The sequence below is a fragment of the Chanodichthys erythropterus genome, chromosome 12 (assembly GCF_024489055.1).
Source record: "Chanodichthys erythropterus isolate Z2021 chromosome 12, ASM2448905v1, whole genome shotgun sequence".
Classification (NCBI taxonomy): Eukaryota; Metazoa; Chordata; class Actinopteri; order Cypriniformes; family Xenocyprididae; genus Chanodichthys; species Chanodichthys erythropterus.
The window spans coordinates 55,331,226-55,344,638 of NC_090232.1; the positions used below are offsets into that span (position 1 = coordinate 55,331,226).

The window sequence follows — 13,413 nt, forward strand, 5'->3', positions numbered from 1 at the left end:
TGTATTCTTATTTAGAGTGTGCAGTCATTGTGTAATTGCTTTTCAATTTTTTCTTTTATTACCTATGGTATGATGTCTTTATGTATCCTGTTTTAATACTTTTTAATAAAAGATAGATTCTCCCACGTGTATGTCTTATTCTTTTGCGAGGGTTGAAACGACAACATGTCGGAGCTCATGAAAAAAGCTTATTACACTCCATCCAACCCTGGTTCTTTAGGTGGTAAAAAACGATTAAAAGAGTCTGTATTAAAGGATAGTGGAATACGTCTAACTGATAAAGAGGTTTCGGAGTGGTTGGCTGGGGAAGACACGTACACATTACACAGAACAGCCCCTATAAATTACAAACGCAATAGATTCGTAGTATACGGAGTGGATACCCAGTTTCAAGCGGATCTCGTGGACATGTCTGCCTATTCCAAGGACAATAATAATAATAAATATTTGCTAACATGCATCGATGTGTCTAGTAAGTACGCATGGGCTCGAGTATTAAAGAATAAGAGCGGGCCCGAGGTGACTAAAGCGTTCGAGTCTATACTTGGAGACGGACGGGTTCCACAGAAATTACAGACAGACCAGGGGACAGAGTTTTTTAACAGACGTTTTCAAGATTTAATGAAAAAGCATGACATTAAACATTTCGCAACGGCTACCGATTTGAAAGCCAGCGTTGTGGAACGTTTTAATAGAACGCTAAAAAGTAGAATGTGGCGATATTTAACAGCTACAAATTCCCGACGTTATGTGGATGTTTTACAAGATATCTTGCAGGGCTACAACACAACACGAGTTATCATCGCAGTATTAGGATGAGACCGGTGGATGTAAACAAAGAAAATGAGGGGACTGTGTTTCAAAATCTGTACGGAGATATGAAGAAGAATGAAAAAGCTGTATCTAAAGTGAGACGGTCCGTTCACCAAAGGATATGAACAGAACTACACAGAAGAATTTTTCACAATATCCTCATGCATTCCACGCCGGCCTCCTGTTTACAGACTGTCTGATTATGATGGGGAGGTCATCGACAGAGTTTTTTATGAAAAAGAGTTACAAAAAATAATCGTGAGCAAAAACAAAGCGTTTAAGGTGGAAAAGATTTTAGGGGAGAAAAAACAGGGCGATCTACGCTCGTCTTAGTGAAATGGTTAGGATGGCCGTCAAAATTTAATAGTTATGTAGACAAACAAATAGCCGGCGGGTACTATCTGAGCATTCATGACGTGGCCCGCGCAATAAGCAAGGTTATTTCGCTGGCGGTTTAATTGGAACTTGATCGTTTAAAAAACAAAGTGTATCTGATTGCGACACCTAACGTCTTTTTAACCTTCTCTGGGAAACTAGCTGCTATTTTAGAAGTGAATCAATGATATCGTCAGTGTTAGATAAGACCGGTCAACAAGGAGCTCATCACAGATATTACCATCGAACTGAAGGACGACCAAAACCGCGAAATACCATTTTCTTACGGCAAAGTCATCGTAAAACTACAATTTAAACCATCGAAACAATCCATTTAAAAAAAAAAATAATTACAACCCCCGTGGGATGTGTTGCACACTTAGTATACAAAGCTGTAGACAAGCGTGATGAAATGGAAATCAAGTGGTATTTATTAAAGCAGAAATAAACAAAACTTAACAGCGCGCACATCATCGTGCATCATCATTATCTTTTTTTCTTCTTCCCTCTAGGACCCGGCAACAACCCTCGGGCCCCAGCAACTCCTCCTTTTGCTGCCCAGTCGGCGCCTGATAATGCTATGCATTTTTAACCATCTCCAAAATGAAAGTAAATAAACAATTGTAAATAAAAGAACATTAAATTAAATAAAATAACAATTTAACAAAACAAAACATCTGTAGTTTCTTTTAAAGGGGGGGGTTCACAAAGTATAAGGATATTTCCTATGCTTCCCACACTCTCCCCTCAAAAATTAAATGTCGCCCCGACATTACTATACATTACTTTACATTTAGCAGGCCATGTCCTTGACATCTCTAATGAATGAAATAAACAGGTCCGGGGCTCAATTTGAGTACTGCCTCCTGATAAATTTCAGTTCCGTCACATCACGTCTAACCCCATTCAACGTAACCTGGGTGTGGCAGGTATCATCGTGCACTATGATAACCCACCACTCACTCTGGAATACTCACAGGTAAAATACTCATACTGAAAATAGGTTTAACCTTTTGACCTGAGCATTCATCCCCCTCAAGAAAAACACCCAAATGGATACAACTATTGTGGACTTTCCTTATCACTCGCAATATTCAAGCACATACTGCCAGAGTTCATACTATTTCCTTCTTCCGTCTGCAGTGTCATCTTGAGCTTGTGTCCACCTGAAGAAACTAAATTGCATCAACAAACTGGAATACTATAATAGAACTACAAATATCTGAACATTTCATAACACTTCAGTTTCTAACAAAACTAATTAATGCAACATCTTAAACACTCCTATAAACACATTTTCTAGTTTCAATGACTAGATATTACCTTCTAACCTTAAGTGAATGTAGGCTGGCCTAGGATATCATACGTAAACGTCTTTGTGCTTTTTCTAATTCTCAAAGGATACTTTCGCTGCTGATCGTGCTCATCCTGAGTCTCGTCACTGGTAAGCTTTTCATCTGTTGCATTTCTTTTTTCTTCTTCTTGCTCCAAAGTGAGTTTCAGCTGCCCTTCTTCTTCAATCCGTGCAGTGTGTACAGTGTCCTCCTGTAGTGTCTCTTCTTCATTTGCAGGTTGCTCCTCCATTGTTTCCTCATCCAATGTCATCTGGAACTGTTCCCTATCTCCATCATACTGTTTTGGGTCCATTATCTCATTCCGTGGCTGGAACTTCTCTGCTTCTGGTCTGAGAATGCTTCTAACAGGCTCATCAGCTGATTCCAGCTGAACTCCGTCAATGTATTCCCATTCATCTTCATCCTCCGAACTGGTAGGTTCAATTCTGTTACTGGTTGTGTTTTTGTGAGCCCTTTTCTTTTCCTGCCTTTTCTTCTTCCCTGATGTATCTAGTTCTTCCACAGGCAGAAAGTCACATGGTAGCAGCAAATTCCTGTGAAGCACTCTCGTTCGCCCCTGGCCATTTTCTGGTCTCACTTCATACACTGGGCTGTCTGGATATTTCCTTTGAGTCACTATGTGAACTTTCTGCTCCCAGAAAGATCTGAGTTTGCCGGGGCCACCTTTCTCGGTGAGATTTCGGACAAGGACTCTGCATCCTGGATCCAATTCTGCGCCGTGCACCTTCCTGTCATACCTCTCCTTCCCTCTGTCCCCACTCTTGCGAGCCCTCTTGGACGCCAATTGGTAAGCCTCCTCCATTCTCTCTTTCCATTTGGTTGCATACTCCTGAGGGGAAGTACTTGTATCTTTGGGGCTCAGACCAAACATGAGATCAATTGGAAGTTTGGGGTGACGGCCAAAGAGGAGATAGTATGGTGAAAAGCCTGTGGATTCATGGCGTGTACAGTTATACGTATGTACCACCTTCGCAAGGGAACTTTTCCAGTCAGCTTTTTCCTCAACTGTTAAAGTTCTCAACATGGCCAGGAGGGTTCTATTAAACCTTTCGACCTGACCATTCCCCTGCGGATGGTATGGGGTGGTGCGTGAACCGTGAATACCACAGTACTGCTGGAGCTTAGCAAACAGCTGATTTTCGAATTCTTTGCCCTGGTCGTGATGGAGCCTAGCTGGAAACCCGAACTTAAGGACAAAATCTCCAAAGATTTTCTCGGCTGCAGTTTTAGCGGCTTTGTTGGTACAAGCATAAGCCTGTGCGAACCGGGTAAAATGGTCCATCACGACCAGTATATACTCATAGCCTCCCTTACATCTCTCTAAGTGCAGGAAATCAATGGACACAATCTCAAGGGGGTATGTACTCACAATGTTGGTCAGTGGAGCTCTTGTAGGCTTGTTGGGCCTCTTATTTTTCAGGCAACAGCACTTTTTAGTGATGTGCTGCTCCACATCTCGCTGCATGTGTGGCCAATAAAACCGTTCCCTGATTAAGTGCAGTGTCCGCTCCACGCCCAAATGGCCCATTTCTTGGTGTAGCTGTTGAAGGACTAATTTATGTAAGCTTTTAGGCAGTACCAGCTGTGAGCGCGTAACAGTCTTTCGATATAAGACACCATTCTCATCCTGATACAGTTTGCTTCTCTCCCTCATGAATGCCTTGGTTGTCTCATCACTGTTCTTCACCTTAGGCCACTGATTTTCCTTGAGATACTGCAAGATTTTCAAGATCATCAGGTCCCCTTCCTGAGCTTTTTTCAAGGCTTCACTGGATACTCGTGTCACAGGTGATGCAGGTAATGCATGTTGTTCATGTTCCTCATCTGCGAGCGCTGTTGCAATGACTGCTGGACACAACCATGGCTCTCCCTCATCCCTCTTTACAGATAATGCTTCCACCACACTGGAAATTACCTCCGCTGAAGCTTCCTGGGTGCAGGTCTGCATATACTTCTCCATGTCCAGGGGCATCCTGGACAGCCCGTCCGCATCTGCATTCGTTTTTCCAGGTCTGTATTTTATTGTGAACCGGAAATCTGCTAACTCAGCTATCCACCTGTGTGTTATGGCATTTAACTTGGCCGTGGTGAGGACATAAGTCAGGGGGTTATTGTCAGTATATACTACAAATGAAGGGGCATAATATAGGTAATCCCTGAACCTCTCACAGATTGCCCATTTCATAGCTAAAAACTCTAATTTGCCAGAATGAAGATGGTAATTCTTTTCGGCAGCTGAAAGAGTTCTTGAGCCGTAAGCTATGACTACTAACCTCCCTTCCTGTCTCTGATAGAGGATGGCCCCCAGCCCGTCCTGTGAAGCGTCACAATGAAGAACGAATGCAGCATCAAAGTCAGGATACCCAAGGACTGGCGGGCTAGAGAGGTAATCAATGAGTTGGCAGAGTACAGATTGGTGTTTGTCAGTCCATATGATTGGATGGTAAGAGGGAAGTTGATTTTGCTTCTTGCCGTTCTTTGCAGCCTTTTGCTTTGTTTTCAACTTTACAGCTCCTTCTTCCATTAGCTTCTCTGGGGACAGCAGGTTATATAATGGCTTTGCTATGGTTGAGAAATTGGGAATGTAGGGCCTGTAATATGAAATAAACCCCAGCACTTTTCTCAGCTCTCCGACTGTGGCTGGCCTCTTTTCTTTTAATGCTAGCACAGGTGCAGTTTCGGCCGGATCCATGGTGTGGCCCTCTTTTGAGACCATTTTCCCAAGAAACCTCACCTTGTTTTTGAACAGTTCACATTTTTTCGCTGTTAACTTTACCCCGTGCTGCTGATACCGTTGTAACACCTTACGAATATCCAGAAGATGATCATCAAAAGTTCTGCTATGCACTAAATTGTCATCCAGATACGGAAGGCAAACATCATCTCGTAACCCTGAGAGACACTCCTCCATGCTTCTCTGGAACTCTGAAGGAGCTGAAGACAGACCGAATGGTATCCTCACCCATTCATACAGACCCCAGGGTGTAATAAATGCAGTGAGGGGTTGACTGCTTTCTTCCAGGAAACCCTGGTGGTATGCCTTGCCTTGATCTAGTACAGAGAACCAAGCACTGCCTTGCAAACTGTTGAGCATATCTTGTATGCGCGGGATGGGGTGTCTGTCGGGGATGGACTTTTGGTTTAGCTCTCGATAGTCACAACAGAGACGCAACGTCCCGTCCTTTTTTCGCACACACACTATAGGTGAAGAGTAGTTGGATTTTGATTTCCGTATCCAACCCCGGTTTAACAAGTCCTCCAAATACTCCTTCACCTCCTTGTGTAAGGGCTTTGGTACAGAAGTGTATGTTCGTCGGACTGGGGTGTGATCAGACAACCTAATGCGTAGCTGCAGTGTTGGTATGCATCCCACATCATATTCATCTTTGGAGAATGCCCCACTTTCTTCTCTTAACATTTTTTTCACTTTCAGCTGCTGGGCTGGAGTTAAATGGGTAAGTAACACAGGGGGGTCCCATAGTTCCCTCTTCTCTCCTTCTGTCTGCTCCCCAGCCTTTGAATCAGTCCTGGCTATGTGCTGGAGGTTGGGACTAACCTCAGATTCAGCCTCAATTTTTGCCGTTTTCTCCACCGGCCTTGCTTCTAATGGGTAAATGGCTTTAACCCGCTGAACCTGACCAAAAACAGTTCGGGGTGACAGAATGATATCCTTTTCTGTTCTGTTTGTTACAGGGATGGATATTCGTGACCATGTTCCTTTTTGAAGGCTAACAACTGTTTCCCCAACCTCCAGGGTATCTGGCCAAGAGGGACTTTCATTAGGAATGAAAAGAGCCTCCTGCTGGTAAGGGAAAGAAGAGGTCCTCACACCACATTTAATAACTTTGGTCAAGCCTGGTGGAATGGCAACCTTTTGACGCCCCAACCTCACTACTCCATCACTGCTCTGAGGGTCACTCATTTGGATTAATTTGGTCAGCTTCTCAGCACGTTTACTGTTGATGGAGAAAGCAGCACTCACAGCTTGTATTGTGGTTTGGGGTGGTTGCTCAGATCCCTTTTTCAACAGCACCTCGATGACATTATAGCCGATTATGGGTTCTTCTGCTACATTATCCTCTGCAGTGACTAGCATGGGGGCCTTGAGCTCTAACGGGACTATGGTTTCTGTGCCTAGCTGGAATCTTACTTCAACCCAGCCTAAGAACGGGATGGCTGTCTGGTTGACTGCTTTACCCACAAGTGTGCCGGGCCCCAGGATTTCTTCTAGGCTTTGCACTTTTATGTGGGGAATATGTTCGGCCCTCCACCTCTCATTCAGGAGGCAGATTTGAGACCCAGTGTCCCATAATGCTTGGGTTGCCACGTCTTCAATATAACAACTCACCGTACATCTTTTTCCAATGAGGCTCAACAGCTCTGAGTGGTGTTTGGGTGAGATGTGGCTGATGTAAGTAGAACCTCGCCCAGTTACTACACTTAGCTGCTCTTCCGTAAATTTCTCACTGGATTCCATTAGCTCAGAGTCTTCGGTGGAGAGGTGAGTTATTGTGTTACTGGCAATACTGACTTTTCCCCCTGATTTTCTGGCCGCCCGGCATCCCTTGGAATAATGACCCTGCTGGCCACATTTGAAGCAGTGGTCACATGGTTCACCTGTGTTACTTTCCTGGCAGGCTGTGCACTCCTTCTTTGCATTGCGGGGGGGCATACGAAAAGGTTGTGATACACTTTGTACAGTCCTCCTTAATTCAGCCATCTCCTCTCTCAGCTCCCTAACTATTTCTATCCACTCAGCATCTCGGTGTGTTGCAACAGTTTTCTGACATTTAACATTTGTTTTAGCTGGTACCGGTTTGTCTACCACACATGCAGCCCCTACTGATGTGTCATGTGATGAAGCACCAGCTTCCATTTGCATTTCATTTACTTTCACCCCTTTACTACTTGTGTTTCTTCTTAATTTTTGTTGTCTCTCCCATTCAAAACTTGCTGCTTCGTTCATCTTGTCAATCAGAATTTCATCTGGAACATTTTGATCATCCAGACTACTCTTCAGCTGGAATTTGATGTGGTCGCTTAGTAATCCAGTACTCAGCGATCTCAAAAATTTCCTCTGTATTAGCTCTGGGCTGTATTGCTCATCTGAATCAACTTCTCTCGCAGCCACAAGCAGCCTTTCCTTCAGCTCAATTGCTCTGAACAGAAAATTCTGAGGAGATTCCCGAACATCTTGGGTGATATTAATTAATCGGTGGTACAGATCAGTTGAGCTATCTTCTTTAAAGTGGCCTCTCAAAATTGTCTTTAGTTGTGAGAGAGTCAACCCACTTTTGATTTCCAGCATATCTCTCAAACTCAAGCCAGGGCTAATTGCTTTCACTACTGCCTCTATGATTTCAGTTTCACTGTGTCCCTTTTTGAGGCCCACATTGATTTGATGCATGAGATTTGTGTATGATAATTTATCTTTTTGCCCTCTCTCACCAATCTGGCCACAAATTCTGAACTCACGACGTATTGTCACTTCTGGTGGTTGTATTGGTACTCTTTGCTCAAGGAAGACATTTTGTTGTGGCTGTGACTGACTGTTTTCTTTTTTACTCACTTTATCACTCAGACGTTTCATTTCATTTTCCAAAAGCTTAGTAGCTGATTGAAAGTTAATCTGCAGTTCTGAGTATTGCTTTTGCAAGCACTGTAGTTCAGTCATGCCACCCTCCACACTCTCTTCCACTGTTTGAGTATCCCTATCTTTGTTTTTCAGATGACTGCACAAGGCTAACAACTCTGTGAGATATTGCTGTGCTACATCTTCCTCCTCCTCTTCAACACTTTTTTCCAGAGCCTCACTCATCAGTCTTATTAATGCATGTCTCTTTCTTCCTTCATCTACAGGAATCTTCATGAAGAAGCATACCTCTCTCAGTTGGTCTAAATCCAGCCGGACTAGACTCTCTGCAATTTTGTCCTGCATCTGTTCTAGATCCATGATTTTTTCCGATCGCGTCTTCCGATCGCGTCTCTCGCTCGCGCTTTAGCTCCGCCTGTTTTCCTCGCGCCGCTTCGGCTGTTGTTCCGCGATCTCTCCTGGCTTCTGGCTCGCCAATATTTGTTGCACACTTAGTATACAAAGCTGTAGACAAGCGTGATGAAATGGAAATCAAGTGGTATTTATTAAAGCAGAAATAAACAAAACTTAACAGCGCGCACATCATCGTGCATCATCATTATCTTTTTTTCTTCTTCCCTCTAGGACCCGGCAACAACCCTCGGGCCCCAGCAACTCCTCCTTTTGCTGCCCAGTCGGCGCCTGATAATGCTATGCATTTTTAACCATCTCCAAAATGAAAGTAAATAAACAATTGTAAATAAAAGAACATTAAATTAAATAAAATAACAATTTAACAAAACAAAACATCTGTAGTTTCTTTTAAAGGGGGGGGGGTTCACAAATTATAAGGATATTTCCTATGCTTCCCACAGATGGATGCTACGGATTATGTTAACTATTACCAAAATCAGGCCGGCGGTGGTCTGCCAGGATATTCAGGGGGCGGTGTTATGTACGGGGCGGTGTTAGGGGGGTTGTTTAGAGGTTTGTTTAGGATGGCCATACCGTTGTTGAAAAGGGGGTTCAGTATTGTTAAACCCCACCTAAAATCGGCTGCTAAAAATATAGTATCCGACGTCGTCTCAAACGCGTTGTCGAGAACGTATAATGATAACACTAAATCTCAAGACGGTTCGGGTCTGATGGTCATGGCTCACAAGAGAATGTCTAAACCGCCGGGTATAAGGAGGCGTGGTCATTCGATAAAGAAGAAGAAAACATAGCGGGGACCCAAGAAACATTCAGTTGGGCGCAGAAAGCGTAAGAAGAGTGTAAAGCGAAACGTATCAGTTAAGAGATCCACCATATTCTAAAATGGCATTACTCCACTGCATGTCTGGAGAGTGCATCAAGTCTGAGTTGGACTTGTTCACCCTTCCTCTGACGCAGACGGTTATTGAGAAAAGCAGTTATTTAGAAGTGCCTCCTTTATAGGCTATATCGGACTCTTCGCCTTTGGAGTTTTTTATAGCTGGGAATGGCGACGATTATGTCGACCTAAATAACACACTGCTGTATCTACGTCTTAAGATCACAAGGCCTAATGGGGCCAATTTACCAAACGATGCCAAGGTCGGTCTGATAAATTACCCCAGGGCTACTATATTTTCACAAGTCGACGTGAGCCTGGGCGATCGTTTGATATCTCAGAGTTCGAGCACGTATCCTTACCGATGTATCATCAAGAGTCTGATCAACTACAGTAAAGATGCGTTGGAATCACTTTTCTCAACCGGCTTGTTTTACAAAGACACTGCCGGCCATATGGATGCGACTGACCCCGGCGGTCATAATCAGGGACTGGCAAAGAGGTCTGCCTACACTGCGAACAGCAGAGTGGTGAAACTGTTGGCTCATATTCACAGTGATATTTTCTTTCAAGAAAAATTTATGCTGAATTGAATCGACATTAACACTCTGAGGTCTGAAAACGTGCCGGCACGTTTTGCAGGGTTTTTTTTCACATTGCAGCAAAACAGACTTAAAATACTCCGTCATTTTTTGTCATAGAGACATAAGTAATATATCAATTGAAACTATAGAATATCTTCATTTATTTGTATACAATCAGAGTAAAAACAAAATGTTGTGCTTTTTGTAAAATAAAGAAAACTCTCCCTCTGAATGAAGTCCAATCTGATAGTTCTCAGAAAATTAACTGTAACTTAGTGAATACTAATCACAGAAAAATTACACTTATGTCTAAAAAAAAGTTAACCCCCAGAGGTCTGAGTGATTCTGGGGCCCTTGAGATGTTTTGACATGCCCTGACATTTGTGGTTATTTCAGCTACTTATATCATACTATTGCCCAACATGTAATTTTGCTGTATTCAGCACAAACTCTGCTACAATAATATGTGAGCAATATAGATATACATGTTTGCATTTTTTTTTAAATAAAGATTATGCGTGGTTAGTACGTTTTGGGGAAAAAAATCTCCTTGCAATAAGGCCATAAAACATATTCTGAATAGTTGTTCATAAGACTTTTGAGTTATCAAGCTTGTAGGCTAGAATTTTTACTACGCAATTATGTAAAGATTATTCTGAATACTTTAACACAAACAACAATATAATGATTTGAATTTTCTAAGTCAGTTTTTGTGTCAGCACTGCTGTATGCGTGGGAGTGGTGATGGCCATGAATATTTATGTGATTCACACCAGGGGAGACAAAGGACACTCCCCCCAGTGGCTAACGGCCCATCAAAGTGGAATGCTGTGAGGCAGCCTGAACAAATAATGTGACATTGGAGACTGAAGTAATGATGCTGAAAATTCAGCTTTATTGAGCATGATAAGCATAAGAGACTTTCAAAAAATTAAAAATGTGTACAAACTTTTGACTGGTAGTGCATGAAACAAAGAAATATATAACCTATATAATTCTACTTATACCTATGTAACACACAAACTATATTTTTACCATAAAATAACATTTAGTGGAAGACAATCTACAGTCTAGGATGGGTGGTTTGGCCCATTGTAAGAGCTGTAAGAGCTGTAAGAGCTGATCATGCAGGAAAAATGTCCAGGATGGAGGGGACAGGGACAGTAATGTTCTTTGCCAGCTCAATGGTCAGTGGTGCAGTGGTCAACAGAGCACACACATCTGAACACAGTCACTCATCTTTGTGCCACTCTTGAAAACAGTTCCTGTTCAACTGAAGACATAAGTGAACACCACATGCCTGGCATTTCCAAGGTGTTAGTTGTTTTTTGCCACGCACTTCTTTGCAATGCACACAGTTCCGGCGACCAGCCGTTGCAACATTCCTGCCATCGGAGGTCAGCTCAGCTCCTGGAACTGGTACATGGTCACTGCTGGTCCGTTTTCGTGCTGCTTTCTGTGACACACCACAGAGCTCTGTGACAAGTTGCTCCATGAACTCTTTATGGGACATGTTACCATGTAGCTCTTTGTGCAGAATGAAAGAGTTGGTGGCAGCAATATCCAAGAAGTGCAGAAAGATCTTTCTGTACCACTTCATGGTTTTGTGCTGTGTTGTGTAGTACTGAATCAGCTGATCAGACAGGTCAACGCCCCCCATGTGTTTGTTGTATGCAGTCACAGGTGCAGGACATGGAAATGTCTTTGTCCTCCATGTTCCTTGTGATTTCACCCTCCTCTGCACAGAGTCTCCTGAATGAGCAGAATGGATGGTAGAACAGACAGATACCTCTCGTGTGTCCATCCACTTCACAAATACAAGAGGTCCATCCCGAATCCATCTGATGGATCCCCTGGCTGATTTTTTAGAGAGTGAATTAGCTGCATTCCGAGGGCAGTCCTTCCTGTTGTCCCTGTAAGTCCCACATGCACCAAACTTCATTGCAAACAGGTCTTTCAAGAGCTTTGGACTTGTATAAAAATTGTCCATGTACACATGGTACCCAGAACCCAACAATGTACGGTCCAAAAGAGAAGTCACAGCATCATATGACAGTCCATGGCCTGTGGGAAAGTTGTTCTTTCCTGTGTATACAGAGAAGTCCAGAGTGTATCCATTTGAAGAGTCGGCAAGAACAAACAACTTGAAACCCCACTTGGTTGGCTTGGCTTTCATGTACTGTGTCATACCAGTGTGTGCTTTGCATGCCACCATTCTTTCATCCACGGCTAAGTTTTTTCTAGGATGATAGATAGCTTTGCAAGCCTGACGAATAGTGTCCATGAGTGGTTTGATCCTGAACAGACGGTCGTGTTCAGCTGTGCCCCTCTTTCTGTCATTCACTTTGTCTTCATCTGGGTGGCTCATGTGCACATTCCAAGAAATTGTCCGGTATCTGTCCCTAGGCATAAGTGTAGCTGGAAAAGGTACAGAGAAAACACTGCTCTGCCGCCAGTAGTCACTGATGGAGCTCATCTTCACCATTGCCATGTAAAACACCAGTCCAATGTAGCGGTACATCTCACCGATGCTTACATCTGTCCATTTATATTTGCGTGCCCCATTTATATCTGCGTGCCCCTCTGCGCGGTGCTGGTGACGGCGATTGTGAAGCAGCCACATTGCTAAACAAAGCAAAAAAACTATTAGCATACATTCTCCAAAGTAAACTGATGGGCAATTAGCAATTATGGGTGCACAATGTATGTTTACATGTTGATGATGGGCCAAAGGACAGACAAACTTTATCTATTGATGTTCTGTAGACCATGTGTATGATAAACTAACTAAAACTGGGTGAAATATATTACAAATATGTTTACAGAATATCACATTACAAGTGTTTACACTTGAGTATATATACAAACATTTGTAAGTGATATTGTATGGCAATATTTTCTGTAAGCTGTCAAAAGCTAGCCAAGACTAGCTAAAATATAGTCTGAAAACTCATGAGTTTTATATTATCACCACGCACAACAAAGACACCAGTTTCTGTAATGCCATACAGGTACATATACGTTTTGAAATGAGATGATGTATACAGTTATGTCTGTAAAATATACTTACTCTGTATGATTCTCGATCGCACTGAGAACAGACCGAGATCTGCGTGCCCCTCTGCGCGGTGCTGGTGACGGCGATCGTGAAGCAGCCACATTCCTAAACAAAGCAAAAAAACTATTAGCATACATTCTCCAAAGTAAACTGATGGGCAATTAGCGATTATGGGTGCACAATGTATGTATATATATATGTGCTGACAATGGGCCATAGGACAGACAAATATCTATTGATTGGCCGTAGACCGCGTCACCGCGAGTACTATCTGTTGATGGGCCATAGACCGCACGTTTTCAGTGCATTTCAGACATTTACACCTGTATTCACAAACATCTGTA

At 42.9% G+C, this 13,413-nt stretch overlaps 1 protein-coding gene across 1 annotated transcript; it reads right to left on the bottom strand.

The window, feature by feature from the left end:
- Positions 1-11,242: 11,242 nt before the first annotated feature.
- LOC137032486 (piggyBac transposable element-derived protein 4-like) lies at positions 11,243-12,532 on the bottom strand. The gene has a single exon (XM_067404249.1). The coding sequence runs from the start codon at positions 12,530-12,532 to the stop codon at positions 11,243-11,245; it is 1,290 nt and encodes a 429-aa protein (XP_067260350.1).
- Positions 12,533-13,413: the final 881 nt, after the last annotated feature.

Excerpts from the sequence above, each read along its gene's own strand:
- LOC137032486 (XM_067404249.1), bottom strand. The coding sequence starts at position 12,532 with ATGTACCGCTACATTGGACTGGTGTTTTACATGGCAATGGTGAAGATG.